Genomic DNA, 27,179 nt, shown 5'->3' with positions numbered 1-27,179 from the left:
CGTATCAACACGTGGAATGGTGCTGAAGCTGTACAAAGTGGACCAAAGCCAACCTGGCTGCTCACAACTTGAGCCAATTGATGGATCACCTTTTTTCGGTTGCTGTCCAAACCCCTTGCATATATTGACCTTGACAATGCCCCCCCCCGCAATCCTTGGGGGAATCTACAGGGTATGGTCATCAGGGGATGTGGAGCAAGGTAAGGGCTGTTCAATCGTGGAATGGACTCTCTTTCAGAGGTTGGATGGCCATCTGTCATAGATGCTTTGCAGAGTGTTGAACTAGATAGCCCTCAGGATCCGTTCCAGCTCTACAGTTCTGTGTTTCTATGCTATGAGTATGCTGATGACACCCAACACTATTTCACCTTGTCAACTGAGCCAAGTGAGGTTGTACCAGTCCTAAATAGTCACTGGATGCAGTGGCGGGCTAGATGAAGGTCAATAAACTGAGAATGATTCTAGTCTGTAGGTGCTTCTCATGCTCAGATATTAGACATACAGCTTGCAGGTTTATTGTTTTATTGTGAGTTATAGTTTTAATAATCATGTGTGTGTTAACCACCCTGAGATTAGTTATGATAAAGGATGGCATAGAAATGTACTGAATAAATGAATGATATTCTGGGGATGCTCCAAGATCCAACAGTGTTACTGAAGGCAGCTATACAGTCGTACCTCAGGTTGAGTAAGCTGCGGGTTGCGTACTTTCAGGTTGCGTACTCGGTGGACCCCCATGCGCGCATGGCAGAAGCGCTGCTCGGGTTAAGTACTTTTCAGGGTGCGAACGGCACCCCGGAACGGATTAGGTACTTAACCCAAAGTACCACTATAGTTGTTTCTGAATAGGGACAGTCTTGCTACCATGATTCATTGATTCCTATAATGCAATGATCTCTTAGTTACAGACCACATCCTGCTCCTTGATATTGAATTCCTGAATTGCAACATTTGGGCTAGGAAAATAACATAAAGTCCACTCCACCCCTAATATCTGCTGCATACCTTATTTTAAATAATAGTATAAAACTCGAGATGATGAATCTTGGATGCATATGGCACTAAATTAAAATGCAGTCTGTGTTTCACTGTAAAAAAGCCATGAAGATGAAATGGATGCTTTATATAAAATATTTACATATAGAACGTAAAAATGTACTATGGTTGGTAACCTTTATGACTTTGGGGAACCATGTATTTACATATCTCTATCTTCGCATGTGCGTATCTGTGTGTTGTGTATATATTTTTAACAGTTGACAGCTGTTTTAGAGCATACAGAGAAGCCAAGCTGAATGAGGGCCTTGATTACTTCAAGATTAGCTATCTTAAGTTTCTATTCATTTTAAGTGTTGTTAGTGCGAAGAGTCATTAGTCACTTCCTTGTCTCATAGAACATCAGCATACATTTACATTGTTAATGAACATTTGGGGTAAATGAATTAATGGCACTTTTAAACATCAATTCAATACTAATAACTTTGTATGTTGCAGCAATGTTAAGGTTCAGATAAAAACTATAAAGTCTTCTATGTCTAGGTAACTAATTGCTCAAGGCACACGGGCACGCGCGCACACACACACACACACACACAGAGAGTACAACTGATTAAAAATACTTCCCAAAGATGTTAAAATACATGGTTAAGAATTAACATTTTATTCTATACTATTAATTGATGATTTATGTAGGCTAAAAAAACCCAAGCAATCGGGAACTTAAAAATGTTTCACAAAAACAGCTTCCTAGTATGTCCAAACTTTTAAATATGAATGATACATTCTGTTGGACTAGTGTAATGTAAAATATTTGGATAACCAAATATTTGAGTAACTGTGAACATAATTTACATAAAAGCACATTAATTTTTGAAGACACATTGAATTATTAAGATCACTGATTTTTGATAGGCCAGATATGAACAAGGCATGAACAACAAGGCATTTGATTATTATAACATTTCCCCTATTTTTGTCCCCTCAGGGATAATTCTATCATAAATTCAAATGGTGTTTCCTGCTCGGCATGGGGTTGGACTGGATGGCCCTTGTGGTCTCTTCCAACTCTACGATTCTATGATTCTAAAACGTACTGACAGCAGTAGTGGGCTTGTACGGTGGGACCGAGCCACTCTCCCGACACCAGCATAAGTGCTGTTTTCCTGGGCAGGGCTGGGGCAATGGTGAGACCACTGGGGCATCTGTGCAGCCCCAACCTCAGCTATGCCTCAGAGCTATGAGCAACAGTGATGCTGGTAAATGGAGGACCAGCTCTGTGGCTCTGCTGCTGAATAATAGCCACAATTGTTAAGACCCACATTTGTCTACATTCAGCAGCAGAGGCTGAGATCCAACAGAGCATAAGTGGGCATCCACTCACACAATGGGGCTTCTCCTTAATTTCCTACTCCCTGAAGCAAATTGTGAGTGCACACAGGGGGTTGGAGGCGGAGAAGAGAATTAAAAGTCCTATTACATTAGTAGCCTTTGTATGTTGTGCACAGTAATCTGAAAAGGATAGCTATGCGCATTTAGCTATACATGCATGGATACCCCTTTCCAATGCTTCACTGTAATGTGCTGAGGTCACGGCCAGGGGGCCAGCCACACTGAGATTGGGGCTAGGGGTGTGTGGTCCTGCTTACCCCTCTAAGTATTGTATATGTATGGGCAGAGCATCTGAAGAACCAAATAGTAGTCAGTAATAGCAGGTAAGTAGGAAGTTCAACTAACAAATTGGCATCATTCAAGGTACTATGTTTTCATTGCACTTCTGATACATTTCACCTTCAATTCTGAAAATCTGTGGCCTGAAAATAAATAATATGCCAATATATCATCACAAATCTAGGTGTGTGGCCACATCAACCTGCCCAACTATTATGATCCTTATGGTTCCACTTTCAGGAGTGAGGTGAGTAAGAGTGAGAGCCTTTTCAGCTGTAGTTTACTATCTCCATGTCCTTTCTGGATTCATTTCTGTTGAACTTAAGAGACTGAAAACACTTCCTTTCTCTTTGGTCCCCCCCCCCTCTACATCTTACAATGTGCTTTTACTACTGCAAACATTTTAACTGTTTTTGTTTTTATTCTTTCACTATGCTTTTAACTTTGTTGGCGATTCCTGAGTAAGTGTTTTTAAGATGCAGTATACAATATTGGTTAGCTTGAGAAACAAATGAACATCACACACAATATATTAGGACAGGAGTGTCAAAGTTGACAGCTTTGATTAACAATTAAAGGTACAAGGAGATTGGAAAGTTCTTCTTGGATTGTGTTAACAATGCCAAATTCAAATTTAATAGGACATTGCTAAATCTTCTTTTACCGAATGAATTACAAAAGCACTTAGAAAACCAAATGAAATAATAGGAAACATAAAATAACGACCAGGTTTTGGTAATAAGAAATCTAAAGGGGGGGAGTTAAAGAGCTCACATTTACATGGCTCCTATAGTGGATTTCAATATCACTGTTTTGTTTATGATAAGAAAAGATAACAGGGAATTAAACATTTGACTAGTATTTCAGTATGAAAATAGTTGAATGTTTTGGGGTTTTTGTTAGGGCCAGAATGATCAACACACACAGTGAAATGTTTCTTAAAATATTTCTGTTCAGTTATGTTTGGGGGGGGGCAGGGGGTATGGAAGACATTATAAACACATAGCCATTCAAAAATTCTCATACATTTTCTAAAATGTTGAGTGTAAAAATAATCAACTCACCTTCATCAGGCTTGTTCACATAACTTTGCAGGGGATCAATGCCTATTTCCTGCTCTTCAGCTTGTAAAGGATGGCTAGTTTCAGTGATGGAATGGTACATATTGACACTTGGCACTTTCAATAAGTAGTAATTACCTGGGTGAATAAACAAAAACTAAAGATTAATCAAAACAGCCTCCTAATTCTATACTGCATTAAGGTAGCAAAGATCTCAGAAAACTCAGCATGTCATCTAAGCATACTATTCTCATTAGTTTAGCAGAAAGGGGAAAGAATATTGTATTATATGTATTATTATATTTTTCTTCATGGTATAAGAGGTTCTCCTAATATGTAAACTTTCTCCACTATTGCTACAAATCTGGTGCTCTTTTCTGTTATTATAACAATGTATGTGACAATGTTTTAACGAATGGGGGAAATATATTCGATACAATACACTGTTGCACTCATACATTTTTCAAGCATGATAGGAAGCACGTGCTAAAGTTGTTTTGATTTACTTTTAATAAGTTGTTAATTTCTATTTGAACAGCGTTCTTAAAGTAAGCTACTTTTTGAGAAAAATTGCCACTTTTCCTAATAGTGAACTTACCGTGCAGAGTATATTAAGATTTAATATTACCCCATTTCCATAAATGCTTATAAAAAGATTGCTATAGCAAAGTATGGTGCCCTACAGCAGTTATTGGAATCAACTCCCATTATTTTTGAACACTAACCCATTCTGGTTGGAGCTCTGATGGGAGTTGATGGGAACTGTAGTCTAAGAATATTTGGAGGTTACCATGTTGTCTACTATAGGATGACAAATGGCTACCCCAATGTCAAAATAAAGAAGAAATATAATTGCTAAAGTCCTCTCTTAAAAACATTATTACAGAAATACATGTAAAAGGAACAGACAAGATTAAAGTTCTATCCAAAGTTGCAACAAAAACCAAAAAAGGCTACTAGAAAATTATTTTTACATCAGAATTAAAAAAAAATCAATGATCAATACCTATTAGCCTAACTACTCTGAATACCAAGGAATTCCTGTGATAATTTTAGTGTTTTAATTTTTAAACAGCAAAGAAAATTAAACCATTATGGTGACTCATGGGACATTTCTTAGAAAATGAGTGATTATTTTTACTGGTTTATAATGGCCTGCAAAATATTTTTCTACTTTTATGTAAAGCAATTAAACAAAATCATTACATAATACTAAAAGGATATTGATATGTGATTTAGGAGCTACTATTCATTCAAAAATACATTCCTAAATAAATTAAGTAGGGAATAAACCCTACTGAGCACAAATGGGTATGAATGAATGAATTTATTAATACGGTTGCAGACACATGTAAACATGTGCAGTAAGTTATAAGACCTGTTGTTTCACCTTCTCTAGACAAATAAATAAATAAATAAATGCAACTTTATTGTAGCTGTAAAAAATATGGGTGGGGGAAGCAACTCAGGGTTCCTCAGTTATCTGAGCAGGATGGGAGTCACAGAAGCACAGTTCCTCCATCATTGGGATTTTATTTCTTTATTGTATTTAATAAGTCAGACCACAATTGGGGCCTTTACTCAAAGCAACAAATGAATAATATTGCATGAACTGACACCCAGTTGGAACTTGCCAAAATTTGGACTGGCATCCTTATTTGTTGCAAAAATCCACTGGTCCAGACTGGGAAAGGTAAACCTTTAGGGATGTACAGCCACATCATCTATATTAGTACAGAATTATTTTTATTCTCTAGCCTAAAAAATTCCGTGAGTGTAAGCAGCCTGTTGGAGCTAATAATGAAGACTAATATTCTTTTAAACGGGATTTCTGAAAAAGTCTGTATTTAAGGCCTTTCTTAAGAAAGATTTAAGGTACAGCGTATGGTATAGAACTCTTTCAATAAAGTAATTTAGCTCTGACCGTATAATTATAGGCTGTAAAAGATCAAGGTGATTTACCTCAGCAATTTAGATCACTAAGGAAAAAAGGCCAATTTAAATCAATGATTCAAAGCAAAAATTTCCAATTATTATTTAGATACTTCCTAAATAAAAGTACATACTAATTGGATGCTGTTACCATAAAAAGGTAAAGGTAAAGGACCCCTGACAGTTAAGTCCAGTCGTGAACAACTCTGGGGTTGCGGCACTAATTTTGCTTTGCTGGCCGAGGGAGCCAGTGTTTGTTCGCAGACAGCTTCCGGGTCATATGGCCAGCATGTCTAAGCCACTTCTGGCGAACCAGAGCAGCGCACGGAAATGCCGTTTACCTTCCCGCTGGAGTGGAAACTATTTATCTACTTGCACTTGACGTGCTTTCGAACTGCTATGTGGGCAGGAGCAGGGACCGAGCAATGGGAGCTCACCCCATCGCAGGGATTTGAACTGCCAACCTTCTGATCGGCAAGTCCTAGGCTCAGTGGTTTAGTCCACAGCACCATCCGCGTCCCATATGTTACCATAAAAACACATTAATGGAAAACTGAATACAGTGCTACCTTGGGTGTAAGGGGAAAGGCTTATAGGGACCAGCCCCCTCTCATCAGGTCGAGTTCCTCACCAAGCAGTAAGTCAAGCACGGGATCAGATTACAAGAGCCAGGAAACAGAAAGGGAGACCCGTGGCTCTGATAGCCTCAGAGAGCCCTTGCTCCAAGGGGAGGGAGAGAGAGCGGTGGAATAAGAGACCAGCAGACAGTCAGCCGGGAGGCCATTCCCCCCACGCTGGAATAGACACAAACGGCTCCCTGTCAGAGTAGGGGGAGGCGCTTCGGGGTTCCCAGGCTGTTATGTTGGGAACAAAACAGAAAGCAGCCATTGCGAGATTCTGACTCAGACTGAGGCAGACATGATTTATGGACACATTGCACTGTAAATAACATGCACCAATAAAAACAGAGTGTAATCAATGCACCATGGGGGACCGCAACCATGAAAGGCAAAGGATGTGTGAATGGAAGTAATTTCTATTTATATAAACAATCATATTACATGGATCTGTTTTGTCATTTTCCTGACAAACATCTCTGTCTTATAGTACTTATAGTATTGATCCAGAGTAAGAGCTAGTTTTTTGCTAGCCTAAAGCAAACAACAACCACAAAAACAAGATGGTTGTAAGATCAGGGTGGGGGGGGTGGAGGTGTAGAAGGAGCAGAAATGCCACACCAGCTTGGGATCGAAATGCTTACAACTTTATTGATTACAGATGTAAGTTGGCTTTGACACAGGCATTTGGTATGTATCCTGAATCAGCCAACCCTGTTGCTGGCTGATAACTCCATCGGGGTCGATCCTGGGATTAAGGACCCCTCCCCCCCATGATGCAAATCAAATAGGGCAATCCCACAAGGTCACAATTTGGGGTTACAGTCACTTCTGGGTTTGTGGCGTTTGGGAGCCAATTTGTTTGGGAGCAAAGCCGTTCAACAACCAAGGTACCACTGTATTCTATGGCTCATTAGCCCCGTCTGGGCTTTTGGACAGAATCCTACCCTTGGACCCCTTTACCGGGTTACCCTGAATTTGATACTAGATCAGAGGGTGGAGCACACCCACCCTCCCACCCAACCCCTTAGCTTAGACTAATTATCCAACCCAAAGCTTTTTTTTCACCAAAGGTTTTTACACTTACTGTGAGGAAGGGAGGAAAAAAAAACCCAGACAGGGTCAATTTGCCTGTAGCCAAATTCTTTCCTGGCCCAAAATATTAATTTCACAGCATTAATTAATGCTGACATTAATTGCACAGTAAGGACATACATGTGCTATGCCTGCTTACCTTGGGGTAGAGCCAATAACATACAAGGTGGGAGGGTGGGGTGTCCAATTCTGACTCATTACATGCTTGCAATGCAGCCAGCTTTTATGCTGTGGTGGTGGACCTGAAAGAAGACTGGCACCCACAGGTCCATTCCAGACCATCGTCCACCCAAGGGCCATAATTGGCCCGTTTGAATTTAAAGATTTGGCGGGCAGCCAGCCAGCCCCCCAACCGGATGTGTTCAACAGTGACATCAGCCAGTCATGCAGACAAGACTTTTCTCCCCTGCTGCTTGTAAGTGGTCTTATATTACACTCAACCTGCATGACACTTAGACCTTATCTGGAAAGAGCCTGATCTCCTTACAGAAACATATTCCTTAAGAAGTTTTTCCCACTAAAACTGAAGCCCAGCAAATTTATTTCTTAGTGGACATATAAAGGTAATAAATGATTCACAAAGAGCATGATGTGTTCAATAAACCAGCGTTTCTCAACCGCTGTTCCAGATCCGCCGTCGGCCCCCCTTAAGCCGCATCGAGGTTGCTCCGCCTCCCCTGCCTCCTTCGCCCGTCCTTCGCCATGGCTGCGTGGCGGACGCTGGGCTTCGCGGTCCGGAATTACCCGCAAGCAGCAGCCAAGGTAACCTTTCGCCTTTGAGCCGCCCCGCAGCTCCCCTGGAAGTGTGTGCGCCCTTGTAATCCGGGGGCAGGCAGAGCCTTGCCTGGACTGTACCACTTCGGGCCGCAGGAGAGGAGAATTGGGGGTCTGAAGGCTTCTCCCCTCCCATGGGGTGGCGGGAGGGAGATTAATTTCCTCCTTCCTATAGTCAATATAGGGCGGCACAGAGTTAAATTTTTTAACTTTTTTAATGGTGGTGTGCCTCGTGATTTTTTTCATGGAACAAGTGTGCCGTGGCCCAAAAAAGGTTGAGAAACACTGCAATAAACTATAGTATCACACAAATATTAAATATAGAAAACAAATATATTTTGTTTTATTCATTTAATGTATTTACAGTTCACTTTTCTCCCATATATATATATATATATATATATATATATATATATATATATACACAACTGTAGAACTACAGTAGACTTACTGCAAATTTGTTTTTATTCTTATAAACATTGCAAGGTAATTGCAATTAAATATTTCACTAATCTACATATCATTTGAAAACTTATCTGTAACATGTTTTTCATAGTAATTATTTCTATGGGTTTGACTAAGCATTTGTATTATTTGTTTTTAAAAATATATTATTAAAATTGTTGACAATTTGCCTTTCCTCTCAAAATCTCAGCAAACAAGGCATATTAAAAGTAATATAAAATCATTAAACAATTGACAGCACCCAATAAATGCCAATTAGCAACACAGATCATAGTAGCAGAAACAAGAAGGCCACCTAATCAGGACCGAATGAAAGATCTTTTGATGAATGCCCACTGTGGCTGATGTTGAAAAACCAAAAAAGAGGGCGACAAACCTTTCTAAGGATGAGATTCAACATTCTCAATGGTATAGAAGAGGTAGCCCTGCCTTCAGGGCCTAAAGACTACAATTCCTATTATCCCTGGTGATTGGTCATACTGGCTGGGGTCAAAATCACATAGAGGGCGGGCTTTACATTGGCTATCTCTGTACGGTGGCAGAATTTCTCAATCAATTTCTGGACACTTTCCAAAAGCAGGCCCACATATTACAACAGTCTAATCTAGATGCAACTTTGGCAAGACTCACCACAGCCAAGACATTTTTATTATTGGAAATAGTTCTGAACAAAAAAATAAATAAATTCAGATTATTCAAGACAATGTATCTAAATACACTTTTACTAATTTGGAAAAATAATTGTTCTGCAGATGCCGATAATGAATACATCTGGTGCTGAGAACAGAGAAAGTTTTGCTTTTGAATGAATGTACATTAAAATCGTCACCTTTAAGATCAAACAGATCACAGCAATCTGAAATTCAATCTGGTGTCATTGTGTGTGTGTGTGTGTGTGTGTGTGTGTGTGTGTGTGTGTGTGTAACACCCACCACCATACCAACTATCAACTTTGTACATATTAGCATTCCACAATAAACAGATGCTTGATTCAGCAAAGTAGTGCATAAGTGCTTGGAAGTTTATTCTACATGTATATATAAAAAAGAATGAGGTCCTTTTTAGAATTTTACTACCTCAAGATTGAACAGTGAACTGGAACATGAAAAATGATTATGAAATTTCTGAAATCATAAGACTGCAATCCTAAACCTACTTATCTGGAAGCAGAGAATTTTTCAGAACTCTCACTCAATAACATCGTGCTTCATAGGCGCTCAACCTAGGAACAATCCAGTGATATTACAAGTTTGATTCTTAAAGCTGCTAGGAATTCTGTTTCAAATGGATTTCTACAGTTTCCATAGAAGCACAATAATGTCCCTTAAAGTAAGTTACTGATATATCTATTTAGGGCACAAAATATATTTAAAAGATCCACATGCACAAATATCACAATTCGAGAGAAGGGAAATTATGTATTAAAGTTAAATGTACTGCTTCTACCACCTCTCGCAGGTCCTCAGTAACAGTTCTACTTTCACTAATTAATGACTGAAACCTAAGACAGATTCTTAAAGAATGGCCAACCATTAACTCTGTCAAAAGAACTTCAGATCAGTAAATATAGGCCAAGGTTTACAATTCCTGGCAAAGAATTTTGAGTATTACCAAAAATTGCAATACTTCACACCACTGATCTCCTGAAACTGCAGAAAACGGAAAATGATATTATGGGATAAAAACATCATAGCACATCAATAAAAAACAAGATGGCTTAGCATGACTACTAAAGTTCCACAATCCACACTGAAGAAATGGTTTCATATTCTAAAATAGTATTTATTGTCCTTTCAGTATCTATTGAAGACCTTCCCCTTTCAACTAGCCAGATAAGTGAAGATTTTTATTCCAGTCTGAATTTGCATTGGATTTCAAATTGTTTTTATAATAAATTGTTTTGTTTTCTATATGACATTGTTTTATAGTTGATGTTTCTATTGTTAAATCACTCTGAGATGTTTTATAGGAAGCAATTCATAAACAGAATTAAATAAGTAATAAATAAGGTAAAAGCAGCTGTTACTGAGCGGGTCAGCTGGAACTCTGAACATGCCCTGGAACAGTGTGTTTATTTTGGCTCTGCTTTGTGTAATCAACGCATGCATCTGCATAGGCACTAGCATTTTAAGCCAAATAAATATCTTCCCCCAGCAGCAGCCATGTATGGAAATGAATCATTGCATGGGCCACAACGTAAATGCATGTAATCATTGCCATATCTTGCAATGATACTTCTCATACATCTCATAAATTCCCTAATTGATCAGCATTGTGGGTTTAATGCTTGCTAGACTGTTCCATGTATCTTCAAGCTCTGACCCCTGTTCTAACTGCGGGGATGCTTGTGAGAGCAAGATTTCTTCAGCTTAACTAGAAATTTCTCCTTGGCATGGCTAAAGGGTTGCCTTGTGAGCTATGCATTCCTACCTGGGCTGGTTGTGTACGGTACTATTTTGTTTTGTGTACTCGCACTTCAATGCATCAAGCCATTTTACTCACTATCTGCCATTTTGTGTTAGTATTTTAATTATAGTAACATTTGTAAAGGTAAAGGTAAAGGGACCCCTGACCATTAGGTCCAGTCGTGACCGACTCTGGGGTTGCGGCACTCATCTCTCGTTATTGGCCGAGAGAGCCAGTGTACAGCTTCCAAGTCATGTGGCCAGCATGACAAAGCCGCTTCTGGCGAACCAGAGCAGCACACAGAAACACCGTTTACCTTCCTGCTTTATCTACTTGCACTTTGACGTGCTTTCAAACTGCTAGGTTGGCAGGAGCTAGGGCCGAGCAACAGCAGCTCACCACATCGCGGGGATTCAAACCGCCGACCTTCTGATCGGCAAGCCCTAGGCTCTGTGGTTTAACCCATAGCGCCACCCGTGTCCCAGTAACATTTGTGGTCCTTGCTAATTCCCACAGGAAAGCAAGAGAGTATTGGTGGCTTTAAATTGGCTGATTTAAAATGGCAATAACGTAGAGCAGTTGCTATTGTGGCAAACAATTAATTCCAGAGCAAAAATGTTACTTTTGTGAGCATACATGTACATTATGGGTTTACATGTAAGCAGTGCTTTTTTCTGGGGGGACGCAGGGGTATTGTTGTTGTTGTTTAGTCGTTTAGTCGTGTCCGACTCTTCGTGACCCCATGGACCATAGCACGCCAGGCACTCCTGTCTTGCACTGCCTCCCGCAGTTTGGTCAAACTCATGTTCGTAGCTTCGAGAACACTGTCCAACCATCTTGTCCTCTGTCGTCCCCTTCTCCTAGTGCCCTCAATCTTTCCCAACATCAGGTTCTTTTCCAAGGATTCTTCTCTTCTCATGAGGTGGCCAAAGTATTGGAGCCTGAGCTTCACGATCTGTCCTTCCAGGGAGCACTCAGGGCTGATTTCCTTAAGAATGGATAGGTTTGATCTTCTTGCAGTCCATGGGACTCTCAAGAGTCTCCTCCAGCACCATAATTCAAAAGCATCACCCCTAAACATTTTGTGAATCTAAGTTTGGCCTCATTGAGGGGCAGTATTTCAATATGAGTAGGAAAATGAGAGTACACCTAAACATTTTTTTTAAAAAAAGCACTGCTTGTAAGTGTGAATAGTGAGATAGGCAGATCAGTTAACAGAGCCAACAACATCACAATTTCAGACATCTGAAACAGAGTGCCTATATTTCTCTTGTATCAATCTTTTAAACTATTACATATTTCTTTTAAACAAACGTTTCTGAAGCCCTACTCAAAAAGTGTCGTTTCTAAAGACTGACATTTCTCAGAGACCTCTTCTTGAATTTTCTGGGGACTGGCTTGTAGGGAAAGGATCAAGTCCCCTCTTCTCCCACCTCTCCCCCTGTCCCACTGCTTAAAGGCATTATTCCACAGCCTGACTTTGAGACCAGTCAAGCTGAGCTGAGGATGGCGGAGGGAGATAATGCAGGGATGAGTTTCACATGCATGATCCTAATCAGCACTTCATTGCTAGGGAAAGAAGAATGCTAATTACCATTGCAGAAACACATTCCTCTATATGGCTCAGTATTGCCTACACTGATTGCAGTCTCTCTCCAGGTTTTCAGACAGCAGCCTTTCCCAGCCCAACCTGGAGATGTCAAGCATTGGAACCCAAGGCCTTTTGCACACAGAGCATGTGCTCAGCTACAGCTCTTCCTGCACTAGCTGTTCATATGTACTTTCCTATATTACACAGAATACCTTCCTATATGATTGGAGCTATAAAACTACACCAGGAAAAGCCCATGAAGAGATGGCAGAAAATGATAAATTTCGTATACAGGAGGAAGCTGAAGATAGAATTTATAAGAATCACTGAATAATCAGCACCTGCAAAACCTTCTGAAGTCATTTTACAAAGAAGAGAAAAGAAAGAAAGGGAAGGGAAGGGGGGGAACTCTCAATGTGAATATTCTTTTGAAGTGTTTGACTGTATCCTCTAAACAAGTAAGTTCTTATGCAGGGCAAACAAAAGGATGCACACAGGCCTGGATGTTCTATGTATCATAGCTTTTAGATTTGCAAGTGAACAATCCCTACTCGAAAAGTGTCTTGTTTTTGCAACCTCCACATGGATATGATGGGCATTAACTCCCTTAGTCTTCACTACATACAGCAAGAAAAGTCATCAAGGACTGTGCTTCTTTCTTATTCACCTACCAAGCTTCTTTCATAATTCACTAGCAGCCATCTGTCATTGAGGAAGTGTTTCCTTTAGATATAGAAAAAAATGCACAATTTGACACATTTTAGATAGTGCAAAGCAAGCATGTTTTCTTTCATAAACTGTATCAGATTATAGATCATTAAAATGGAATGATGCAAATAAAAAAACTGCCTAATGCTATGAAGTTGATCAGCTGGATTCCAAAGTGATGTGCATGAGCTCATGTCACCAAATGACTTGTCGCTAGTTACTAGCAAATCTAGTGATTATGAAGTGCCGTTAATTTTCGTTCCATTTACTAAAAATTCTAGTCTTTTGAATACTATAAGTCTGATCTTTAATACAAAATAGAGTCACATTGGGCTTTAAATAAGTTAATTAAGTATTAAAAATCAATCATGTGGAAGTCTTAATATTTAATATTGTTAGATTGTGTATCAAAGTGGTTTTATTATTTATTTACTCAAAACCTTTCCAGAATACTTCATTTTGCATCAGGGGGTCTGTATCTCACAAGATAAATGCATTTACAATGCCAAATAAATTATATATAAAACCATTTGTCTTAATACATGTCATTCAATATTAAATATCACCCATTGGTACCACCCTGAAACCTTAATCCATTTTTACCAACCACACATTTGTATTATTCAAATGTTGTCTATTAAATAGTTGTCTCTGGAGCTATAGAACAGAAGTGCATACCCTAAGAACTATCATCATAGGAGTTTTAAAACACTGCCTGCAGATTTAACTCTACATTCTTTTGTGTCTTACCAGCACTTAACACAAAGCATATAAACTTTGTGGTGAATTAAAATGTCAGGCATGAAAGATGAAATGAGTAGCTTTGAATAATCAGGGCGGTGGGAACATGACTATAGAAGCCCTGGTATAAATTTTGGAATTACAATTAAAAGAAGGGAATCTAGATAAAATAATCCTGAAACTTTTATAGCATATCAGCTTCTGAAGGCCTCCTGACCTCCCGGCATTTTCAGCATACCCTTATTGTAAAAATATGTACTAGCGCTCCTCTTTCAGTATGCACTATGGATCGAAGAGCCATGCCATCCATCGTCCCACAGTAAATGGGGAAGTGGATGTTGCTGGTTCACTTGTGAGGTGCTTGTCTCTCCTGCTAAACATATCACAATATTTAAAAAGTTGAGAAGGAGTAAACCTCTGTCTCAATCTTATGTTTACATATTCCAGAATCCCTCTTCTCTGGAGACTCCAGCTCTGAATCAATCTTTTAAGGAAGACCACTCCACTTGCTGCCTCCATTAGAGGGTTTTGCCTGGCACAATTCCCATGACAGAAGGACCAGAGGCACCCAGGAATGCTCTTCAAGTCCCAGGAAAGAAAGCACCCCAAAATTTTGTGAGTCAAAATCTTGATTAACTAGAGTGACATGAGCAGGACCTTAACTGGATAATTCCCTTCTACACAACCACAACTACCAAAAGCATTCGAGCTTATCATGTATATATTGTAATACTTCTCTTTCTGAAAAAGAGAACGTACCCAGCACAAAGGGCCTGATCTGGTGAAATTTTCTAGCCTATTTAAACATTGACCAAATCCAGACTTGCTTAGATTTAGCAAGGTGGAGTTGAATCGTTGAATGTACCTTCAGATCACACCCTGATGAACCTGATTAAGCCTGTCTGGTATGATACGCCACCTACCAATATTGAGCTTCCTGAAACGCAAAACAGAAAATACACATTTAACTCCCATGTTTCTCATCTCTCTCATTCCTTTCACACTTTGTCGTCTTCCTAGTACAATCAAACTGTCTAAATTTAGACTTAAGGTTCATGAGGGCATGACCTGTTCATTTATGGTGCTCTGTAAAACACCATGTAGGCAGTTGTGAAAAAACAACATTATAATTTCCAGAATTCTTTTCAATTTTTACTTTGGGTAACAAGCACCATGCAGTGATTTGCAAAATGATTTTATAATATTTATTTCATTATTTACTATCCTATTGACTTACTCTACAGTTGTATTTTCTCTTCTTATAATTGTAGGAAGATGTACGGTAAATCTACATAAAATCATGATTTAAGAACCTGCTTGAATTTATGTGGATTTTTAATTTTTGCTAGAGTAGCAGAAAGTCACCAGGCATTGTGCATATTTTTTTTTTGAAAAGGCTTTGGTGGCCACTTGATATCTCAGTGAGAGAACTTTTAAAGCTTGTGCATTTCTAAAGAACAAATAGATCTGTGAACCCACAATGCAGAGCAAACAAGCACATCTTGTCTTCTCCAGCTTAAACAGCAAACAACTCTCTATAACTTCTAATGCAGATAGGCAGTTTGTTCTTCGGTACTGATTTTCATGGAATCTTTGCTTTGTTGTTATTTGAGCACAACAAATACAAGACAGTAATTTCATTTTTTCCCACTGAACATTAAGAAGAGTTTAAGAAGAACATCTGGCTTTTTATTTTATATAAATCTTGTAGCACCTTGTGACTAATCTTTTAAGCCCATTTTATTAAAAAAATACAAGAGATGTAAACAAGTGATAGTCATAAATCTCCTTGGTTTATTTTTATGTTTTGTTTTTAGGGAAGCTGTTGAAGTTTGCTTTATCATTTCAATTTTACTACCATTCTCATTCTCAAAACTACTACTAGGCCATCAGAAAGTGAGGTTTCTTAATTTTATCTACACAGGCCACTCCCGTCTGTGGCATACCTGCCAAGTCTCCCTCCGAAAAATGCGGGATCAGCAGCGGTGCGGCACCGGAAGTTGCCGCTCTGACCATGTGTGGGCACCGGAAATAGGGCAGAGCGGCACCAGAAGTCGCTTCTACACATGCCCAGCAGCCATCTTGGTGGTGGCCACATGGCGGCAGCCATCTTGGTGATGGCCACCGTCATGCGGCCACCACCAAGATGGCCGCCGGGCATGTGTAGAAGCAACTTCCAGTGCCGCTCTGCCCTATTTCCGGTGCCCACACATGGTCAGAGCAGCACCCAAAATGGAGGCTCCGTGGCAGGTAGGAAATCTGGGGGATTTCCGGGATTTTTCTCCATTCTGGAGAACAGTGGGAGACGGTTTAAAATCCGGGGGTTTCCCGCGAAAAGCGGGGTACTTGGCAGCTAAGGTCTGTGGCTCTATGTTCAATCAATGTGCAAAAGTTCATTTTGCCCAGGGAAGAACAATATGATTTATGAGTTGTGATTGGTCCATTCTTTATATCCCTCAAAACAAAAGGAATCAGGAAACTAAGAGGCTAAACTTATTCATGAGGGCAATGGTAATGCAGTAGTAACTACTGTACTAGCATGATGTTAGGCACACATTACTAAGTTACCAGTATGTATGTTAAATCCATATAGTCCCCCTTTTTTAAAAAAATGACTGTGGGAGTTATGTGAACTTGAATGTACTCCAATTATAGAGATTCCTGACTTTAAACAAAATTAAGATGTTGAAAATCATGGCTGGAGCCAAAAGCATTTGGTGGCCTTTGGCCTGATGAAGCATGGCTCTTCTTTTGAGCTTGCTTCACCATCTCTCTGCTCTCTGTCCCTTACTAAAGATGTATGGGGAGGGTTGTTTTGGCCCTTGTAACCAGCCAGTGGGCCGGTGGCAACAGCAGAAAAGCTAGATTAGCCTGGTCCTAACTAGATAAAAACCCTTTCTACTTTTTTCTGGTATTGCCAAACAACTTCCCTTCTTCTCTGCCTCTCCAAACCTATATTTTGAATTGCAAGTCTGAAGGTGCTTTGCTTGTGTAGATATATATGTCTTCTAATTAGTGTAGATGCCATAGAACAGGCATCCCCAAACTTTGGCCTTCTAGATGTTTTGGCCTACAACTCCCACGATCCCTAGCTAACAGGACCAGTGGTCAGGGAAGATGAGAATTGTAGTCTAAAACATCTGGAGGGCTGAAGTTAGGGGATGCCTGCCATAGAAAATAGCTATTGTGACAGGTGGAAGGTCTCACTCCCAGTCCCCAGTTTGGGAAGGGAGTTTGGAAGTCTTCACAAACACTTTTGTTAAACAACTTTCATTTACTATGTTTTTATATTTGCTGTAAGCGGCACAGAGTGGCTGGGGAAACCTAGCCAGAGGGGCGGAGAATTAATGATGATGATGATGGTGATGATAATCAATGAGGGAAAGCAGTTCCGCCAGGGAAAGAAAGCAATACAGCCTCATGCATTTAAGGGCAGCAGCCAGCCAGTGAATACCTGGAAACGGTTACTTGTGAGGGAAGCCTCTCAGGTGCAGCAAAGACCAACAATGACAGAACCCAATTCTACTGGCATGTTTAGCATGCGAGTATAAAAGACAGGAGCCAATACATCTAATTTCCTCACTAAAACCTTCTCCCTCCAGCTAAGTCCTGCAGCAGGTAAGGATAAGAACAGGGTTTGTCACAGGGGTCTTCAGCCCAGGAGGTCATTTTGGTGCTGCTAATGCAGCAAAAACAATGTGGGCGGCAGCACTTATGGGTTACTGGTCTCTGCAGTCACAGCAGGCACTGCGATTCTCCAGTGGTTTACTTTACTGCTGGAGTTGCACGGTGCACTCCACTGTCTCCTGAGACAGATGGATGCCAACCCCCCTCATATTTATTTATTTATTTATTTATTTAACCTAAGAACCTCGTGCTAACATATTGTCCTTATGTCAAATTCCAACTACACATGATCACGACTTACTGGGAGTTTGAATACCAACGAAGTCTGCCTCCTTGGCTTGGTTTATACATCTTTGAGTAGAAAAGTCTTTCTAAATGTCAACCCGCAACGTTATAAAATTATACAGAAGGAGAAGGAAACAGGGTTTACAGTGCATATAAATATGATAGTGTATTAGCCTGCATTTAATTACCAGTTCAAACAACAACCTGATCTAACCTTTGACAAGTAAAATAAATGTTCTGAATAATTTAACCAAAGCAAACATTTGCTGTTAATGCTGGCTAATTATAGTAAGAGTTGGAGGGAGAAGGAAGGAAGAAAAATGAGTGAAATGATAATTTATACACTTGTACTGCAGTTGCCACAACTATTTCTTGAAGCCTTTGAATTCTTTTTCCTTGTGATGTTTGTATTAAGCAACAATTTAGAGATATACTTTCCTTCCTTTCCTGTACAAAGTACAAGAATAACCTCTTGAATTGCATAAATAGATTAGAACCAAGAAAGTAGGTTAAGTATGCATTATTGCTTCCTAGAAAGCTTATTTTCTTTGGTAATTAAGGAATCAACTCCAGCTCTCATTTCACTGTGTTTTATTCAGTAAAAGACTCTGTAGTTGATAGTTTTTCCCTCAAATAATGTATAGAATATTTCTTCAATAACTTATGAAACTAAAGATGCCCTTATCCCCAATTTTCATTGCTTAATACAATTTATTTGCTGAAAAGGATTGTGTCCTATTACCCAGAACACTGATGTAGCAAAACTATTAATTAATTTCAAACCATGTAAATATATGAGTTGCCTTATAGGGAAGCAGACCATGCTTCTATCCACAGGAAGTAGCAGCAAAAAACAATGGTGTGGGGCAAAAGTCATATTTATTATTCCGATGCATTTCAGACCCTACTGGCCTTTCTTCAGGGAAATTCAGAGAAATAAAGATTCAACATTTAAGGTAAAATAAAAAAATTCCTTCAGTAGCACCTTAAAGACCAACTAAGTTTTTATTTTGGTATGAGCTTTCGTGTGCATGCACACTTCTTCAGATACCAAGTGTGCATGCACACGAAAGCTCATACCAAAATAAAAACTTAGTTGGTCTTTAAGGTGCTACTGAAGGAATTTTTTTATTTTACTTCGATCCAGACCAACACGGCTACCTACCTGTAACCAGAACATTTAAGGTGTTCTCTCTTCTCTTATGCTATTTAACTAGCCCAGTCCATACAATGTCTAACACTGGGTTCTCAAGTAGAGGATTTTCCCAGCATCAATTACTTGAAATTATTTAAGAGCTGATTGAACCTGGGAGTTCACAAATACAAAGCAGAACTTTACCATTGAATTATGACTCTTCACCTCTTTTCTGTATCATCCTCTTTATAATAATGGCTATGCACTAAGACACAGAATTCAGTATCCTATGTAGCTCAGCTTTTATTTTTTAAAGTGTTTCAACCTGTAAGCTGAGGTAGACTTGACTTGAAAATATATGCTCAACATCAGGTACAATAGGAAAGTAGCTACTGAGTGCAATTTTTAATGTGTACTTGTAGCCTACATTTTTCTGCTACTCCCCATAACTAAAGGATTAGAATGAAGAATGGAATATAAGCAACTTTTTGAAAAGTTGCTTAAATGTGAATAATTCAAACAGGTAACAGAATTTTGCTTAACTTAAGGATCAGGTCACTTTGGAGCAGATTTTAATACATTTTTAGTGCAGAGTACATATCACAATCAGAAGTACACATGGCAATTTTCAATCAGGAATATGGGAAACTTAAAATTTGTATTTACACTGTGCCCTGGGAAAAGTGCACCCAGTTATCCTCTCTGCAGTCTTTATTACCCTGGACAGCGCTGTTCTTTCCCCAACCGTACAACTCCCATACCACACACAGAGACCATAGGATGAGGAACTAACAGGGTCTGGGTACAAAACTCTTGAAGGTGGTCTTTATGACAGCACTGTGATGAGAAGCCTTTATCAATGACAGTAAAGTATTTCTGAAAATAATACCATTTGCCACACAGAAACTGTGACCAGTACTAGCCTGTTACGATTGGCTGCCAACTGATTTAAAATGTACCATTTCAAGTAAAATTGAAGGATAAGGATCTAGACTATCAGAAAATAGAAGACAATCTATAAAACAATGTGCAGTTTCTAGACCAATATTCTTAGAGGATTTGTTGTGCATTTCATAATAAAACATATTTTATATAACAACAACAGCCACGACAACAACAACAGAACAATGTTAACTTGGAAAGCAGACTGCAACATATTAAAGACATTTTCTGAGCACTCTTCAAAGAAGGAATCTGTCCAGATCTCATGCAAACTAGTTTCAATACTCTAACATTAATTTATGTACATATATATTAATGAAGAGGACATGTTAATCCCCCAGTGTCTATATCTGTGAGGCATCTTAGCTCTTACTTCCTTCACTGTCACTCTTGTGTAAGTAACATACTGTGGCAACATATGAATAGTTCATAGTTCCAGCAATGAATGAATGAATGATGGCTTAAACCCTAAGTAGCAATTAAGGGTTCTGTTTCTTTACTGATCAGCTGCTGCATAGTTAGAGCAAACAAGTGTGTTTCCTGATATGCACAGTTGTCAGTTAGTGTGTGAGAGAGAGTGGGGAATCATCAGCCAAATATATTTCCAGTTATATCTACAAGCTCCATTTATTGTGGGTGACTATTCCAGTGGAGAAACACATTACAAGCCAAAGGCATGGAAGAGATGAGAAAGGATGTAGGGAGAGAGGCAAATAATGTTCTATATAGAGACTCAAAACATTTCCAGTTCTACTTCTTCAAACCCGAGGCACTAACATATGGAAACACCTTGAGGCACACTAGCAGGCTGATTTTGCTTCCTATGACTTGGTTGAATGTAGACTGGCCTCTGGGTAAATGATGATGAAACCCTCAGATGAGTAAACATTTCTTTTTCTCATATACTTTTCAAGCTTTTCATAGATATATCTTACATAAAAATGAAAACACTGTGTGTTTTTTCAAAATGATCTAGGATAGACTTCAGTAAAACTATTATAAGCAAGTTCTAGACTGAGGACCAGAATATTTGTGGGTATTAATCAATGAATACGGTAGATTGTGTGTGTGTGTGTGTCTGTGTGTGTGTGTCAGAATTAGGGGAAAAATTCAAGTACCTGATTTCTTAGGTTCCTAAAATCCACTGTGCTCTTGGTAAATGGTTTTTCTAGCCTTGGTCATATTAAGAATGGACTGAAACTTATCACAGGAAAAGGTTCAGCCAAATTTTAAAGCGAATAAATTTTGCCCACAATTACTCTCAGAATGATATCACATGCTAATATACCATTGCTCAAAGGGCATTGTGAGCGAAATAAAATGGTGGCAACCAAAAGCAAGATTTTTGCTTATACAGTGGTACCTCGGTTTAAGTACACAATTGGTTCTGGAAGTCTGTACTTAACCTGAAGCGAACTTTCCCATTGAAAGTAATGGAAAGTGGATTCATCCATTCCAGACGGGTCCGCGGAGTACTTAAACTGAAAGTACTCAAACCGAAGCGTACTTAAACTGAGGTATGACTGTAAATGAAAGCAGAACTACACACTCAATATGGAAGGCTCAAAAAGACATAAGGTGTTTTTTTTTAAGAAATAATATCTTCAATAAAATATATGTTCTTTTTCTATCCCCCCCAATTTAACTTCATACAATTTCAAGTTAGACCAATTAGAATTCTATCAATTTAGATTAAAGCAGATACTACTCAGTAAAACTGCAAATGAGAGACAACTGAACATATTCAAAATCACTTTCATTTCAATTAGCACTTTATGTACAGAAGATTAAATAAATATTATAAAAATAATAAAGATTAGAGTTAACCAAATTAATGATTATAAATCAAAAATATAATGCTGTTTTTACAGTAATTTTTTATTATACAAATAAAATAATGTACATAATTTATTGGTGGGATCTAGGAGATATATAAGCAGCAGACAATTCTACTCTTTTGTGAGAATATAAGAGCCTGCTAGTGACGCACATAGTCTAACATACTGTTCTCAAAGTGGCCAATGAGATGCCTGAATGCAACACCACTCTCCTCTCCAGCTGTTTCCAGCCACTGGCATTTAGAATAATACTGCCTCCAATAGTGAAGGAATAGACAATGAACTGGTCAGTTTGACTGATCATGCCAAAATGTTGGACTCACATAGTCCATTTCCTCCTCCTCTTCATACTCCCTTGTTAGCACAATTAATAGTTAGTCATGACATCCAAACTGGTAACCTATGGATTAGCTTGCTCTCCAAACCAGATTTAGAAACAATGACTCCCCCTGCCCCCAATTATTATTTGAAGGGCAAACAAGGAATTGATGACAACAAGTCAAATGTAAGAGAGGAGGAAAAGAGAGTTAACAGGCCTGGACATGGATGGGCAAACTACATATTGCTACTGGCTTGGCCTGCCTAGCATCTCGTCCATCATCAGTGTCATGGGACTCTGCATTCTAAATGAAGAAACTTGTCTACAAAAAATAAAAGATGCAGAAAAAAACCTATATTTTGCTTCACCTACAGAATAGTTCAGAGAACTACTCACAAAATACTACAAAGTCATTTTAAGATCAGGGCTACTTTCATCATTTCCAGCACTGTTTTCTAAATGTGTAGCATGCACACCTTTGAAAACCTTAATAAGTATCACTTCATTACTCCTACACATGATACTACGTTTTTCAAACACTTCAAGATGCTGTTAGAACAACATGTCTGATTTACAACACCTTAAGATTCCTTGGAGTATTTAACTAAGGTAAACTAAAATGGGGGGAGGGGGGTCATTAGAACAATTAAAGTGATTTCATTAGTAAGAAGTTACATTATTTTCTTTTAAATGAAACCATACTGTGTTTATTAAGTGATGAGGATGGCCAAGCCCCCACAAAAATCACAAACAACCAACAACACTAAGATATCACAGATATTATGCAAAAAGACAGTAATAGTTCCACATACATACAGTAAGGGGGGAAAGTATTTGATCCCCTGCTAAATTTGCCAATTTGCCCTCTGACAAAGAAATGACCAGTCCATAATTTTAATGGTAGGTTTCTTGTGGCTGTGAGAGACAGAATAACAACAGGAAAACCCCCAGAAACCCAGAAGACAAAAGTCAGAGATTGATGTGCATTATAATGAGTGAAATAAGTATTTTATCTAGGGTTGCCAGACTCAATAGAGGACAGCAGACCCTTTGTTTAATTTCCAAGCAAAGGGTCTGCTTATTTCTCTTTAAGGTTTCCAGACTCAAAAGAGAGCAGGGCAATTAAAGGCACAGAAGTCCTGTCCTCTATTGAGTCTGGCAACCCTAATTTGATCCCCTATCAACCAGCCAGATGTCAGGCTACCTAGTATCTTCACTGTATGTAACAAGATGAGATTAGGAGCACCTGCTGTAAGGGAGAGGTCTTACCTGTAATCCCAGCTCATTACAGTACCTGTACAAAAGACACCTGTTGACAGAAGCAATCAATCCAGCAGATTCCAAAGTAGCCACCATGACCAAGACCAAAGAGCTGTCCAAGGTCAGGGACAAGATTGTAGACCTGCACAAGGCTGGACTGGGCTACAAGACTATTGCCAAGCAGCTTGGTGAGAAGGTGACAACAGTTGGTGTAATAATTTGCAAATGGAAGAAACACAAAATAACTGTCAACCTCCCTCGGTCTGGGACTCCATGCAAGATCTCATCTCGTGGAGTTGCAATGATCAGGAGAACGGTGATGAAGCAGCCCAGAACTACACGGGGGGAACTTGTCAATGATCTCAGGGCAGCTGGGACCATATTCTCCATGAAAACAGTTGGTAACACACTACTCCGTAAAGGGCTGAGATCTCGCAGAGCCCACAAGGTCCCCTTGCTCAAGTCAGCACATGTACAGGCCTGTCTGCAGTTTGCCAATGCACATCTGAATGACCCAGAGGAGAACTGGATGAAAGTGTTGTGGTCAGATGAGACCAAAATCGAGCTATTTGGCATCAACTCAACTCGCTGTGTTTGGAGGAGGAGGAATGTTGCCTACGACCCCAAGAACACCATCCCCACCGTCAAACATGGAGGACATATTATGCTTTGGGGGTGTCTTTATACTAAGGGGACAGGACACCTTCACCGCATTGAAGGGATGATGGACGGGACCACGTATCGTCAAATTTTGGATGAGCACCTCCTTCCCTCAGCCAGGGCATTGAAAATGGGTTGAGGATAGGTATTCCAGCATGACAATGACCCAAAACACATAGCCAAGGCAAATAAAGAGAGGCTCAAGAAGAAGCACATTAAGGTCCTGGAGTGGCCTAGCCAGTTTCCAGACCTTAATCCAGGCATCCCCAAAGTGCGGCCCTCCAGATTTTTTGGCCTACAGCTCCCATGATCCCTAGCTAACAGGACCAGTGGTCAAGGATGATGGGAATTGTAGTCCAAAACATCTGGAGGCCGAAGTTTGGGAATGCCGGCCTTAATCCCATTAAAAATCCGTGCAGAGAGCTGAAGGTTTGAGTCGCTACACATAAACCTTGAAATCTTACTACTTGGAGAGGGTCTGCAGAGAAGTGGGACAAAATACCTCCTGAGATGTGTGCAAACCTGGTGGCCACCTACAAGAAACGTCTGACCTCTGTAATTGCCAACAAGGGTTTTGCCACAAAGTACTAAGTCATTTTTTGTAAAGGGATCAAATACTTATTTCACTCATTATAATGCACATCAATCTCTGACTTTTGTCTTCTGAGTTTCTGGGGGTTTTCCTATTGTTATTCTGTCTCTCATAGCTACAATAAACCTACCATTAAAATTATGGACTGCTTATTTATTCGTCAGAGGGCAAACGGGCAAATTTAGCAGGGGATCAAATACTTTCCCCCCCTCACTGTAGTCCAGCTAATCAGCAGGAGTGCCCTCTCTCAATTAAATCCTGGGTAAATAGATTCATTTATTGGACTGAATTTTTCCAGAATGCTGGAAAACTAATCCAGATTAGGTCTAGGTTCAGTAATGGCATAGTAGCTATATGGCAAAGTCATAAAACCATGCCATGGTTTTCATTACAAAACTCTCCAAGCCTTCCCTCACCCATCACCATATATCATGAGAAACATGAAGTGGGATGATGGCTGAGAGGGTCCCAATCTCACTCATATTCACAGACAGGCTAGATCCAGTCCAAAAAGTAATATGGAGATAAAAAAAACCCACAACCCACCAATTTTAAAGACTAGTTTCTTGAATTTCATTGGCTGCAACAGAATGACAATACAGTTTTCCTCTTCAAAGTGTTGGCTATGGAGCAATATGGAGACAGTTTGGGGTTAATTCTTTTCAACTTTTGGCTCACGATCAGAGTTGGTGCCATATTTAAATGAAGCACTGGGCAAGCTGCACTTTATTCCTACCAAACCATCTTTCTAAGCTTTCTAAGAGATGGGGGGGCAACAGTGGGGATGGGCATCCTCTTTTCCGTTAAAACTTTTTTTAAAAAAATACTAGAATGACAGGCCAGTGGCCTGGTTAAGCCCAACACTGTGTAAAGCACCAGACAAGGCAGCAGCCAGCCACCCTCTTTGTTTCTCCAATATTTCTGTACAGTACTGTACTCCAAAATAATGGGGCACAAAGACATAACAGAAGGCTGCAGAATTGCCTCGTGCTTCATAGTGCTGGGCTGGGCACGACCAGTATCCTGACAGTATGTATTCCACCATGCCACTGCTCAGACTTCTTTAATCCAATGCAGGGTTACTGTGCTGCCCTGAGCCATATAAGCGCAGACCTTAGGCAGTACTGTACAGAGGTTTTCCTTACATCATTCAGGCTTCCAAATGTTAAACCACTGTTTCCAAATATCACTTTGTTTTGCAAACAAAGAATCTAGAGTAATGATGAAACCTAGAAGAGCAAAGACTGAAAACCCCACATTATATTCTAAGCACTGAACCATTTCCTCTATCTGAACAAATTCTTTGCTTTTAATTTTTTATTACTATTAAGAAAGGGGAAACCCAGTACAGTACAATGCAATTAATGCAAACACCTTATAAGAAATAGATTCCTGTCAAGCTTTGTGCATCCACAATTCATGTTCCAATAATCAATAAACACCTTTTTTTTGCAATAATAGTTGCTACAGGTGTGTCATTTTTGCTATGCACAGCATCTGTTAGGTTATCCATCTCAACCATCTAAGCAAGTTAAAACAGAATTCCCTTTTACTAATTCCCTGTGTAAAACTGGATAATGCATTCGTTTGAATCTGTTCCTCTAACTCTGCATTTTTAGAATTTCAATCATAAGGATGCTAGAGGAGACTGAACACTTATCTATATATGTGTCACTTTCTCTACAGGATTCTTTAACACCAATTGCAAATGTAAAAATCTACCCAAGATGCAAAACATCTCATGTGTGTGTTTTCTTTTGCAACTGTCTCCCTTTTAGTATTTCCTTTCAACTATATGCAATGGCAGTCTGTAGTTAAAGGGGGGGGGTATTGCACCTGACGTGCCACATTAAGCTTGAAAGCACTAGATTCACACCTACAAAAATATAGAGGCAATGAGAATTTTCATGGACATTTTACACATTTATTAATATCATCAGTTCCATCATGTCCCAGGGAAAACATCTTATTAGTGCTACAATTAAATGATTCAGCAACCATCCACACTATCTTTGCCTTTTAACAGTTCCAATCAGTAGCAGATCTAGGTGTAATCAACAGCAGCAGGGGGCTTTAAGAAGCAAAACAAAACAAAAACAGTAGGGTTCTCTACTAGTATACTCTAAGTGATAACAAGGAGACATATTTTATTCTACCTTATTCCCAAACATAACTTTGCAAGTCTTGTAAAACACTTCTCAGCAGCAAGACAAAAATATCAAGTCTTAAAATGCCCACAGAAGCAACAACACAACACTGTAAAAAAGCTCCTTTCTGTTATTTATGTAGACTTTTACATGGAATTGTCCACATTTCAGAAGAAAACAGAGAGTTGCACTACCCTCAAATGACAATGAGACTTCTGAGCATGTGGATATTGAAGGCCAATTAGTAGTGACAGATTTAATATAGAATATTTAATGTAGAATATTATCCGCTTCTGCTTGAACATATAAACAAATCT

The 27,179-nt window shown here is 39.3% G+C and overlaps 1 protein-coding gene across 19 annotated transcripts in view; it reads right to left on the bottom strand.

The window, feature by feature from the left end:
• TBC1D5 (TBC1 domain family member 5) overlaps window positions 1–27,179 on the bottom strand; it is a 247,210-nt gene that overhangs the window by 154,259 nt on the left and 65,772 nt on the right. For all 19 annotated transcript variants that reach the window (XM_088654079.1, XM_088654076.1, XM_088654084.1 and 16 more), the window contains one exon: window positions 3,732–3,866. In XM_088654079.1, coding sequence (XP_088510205.1) covers window positions 3,732–3,831 — 100 coding nt within the window. In that variant the 5' untranslated portion in view covers window positions 3,832–3,866. The remainder of the gene's footprint in view (window positions 1–3,731; window positions 3,867–27,179) is intronic.

The sequence above is a fragment of the Zootoca vivipara genome, chromosome 11 (genome assembly GCF_965207765.1).
Source record: "Zootoca vivipara chromosome 11, rZooViv2.hap1.1, whole genome shotgun sequence".
Classification (NCBI taxonomy): domain Eukaryota; kingdom Metazoa; phylum Chordata; class Lepidosauria; order Squamata; family Lacertidae; genus Zootoca; species Zootoca vivipara.
This window is presented reverse-complemented; position numbering and strand designations above follow the sequence as displayed.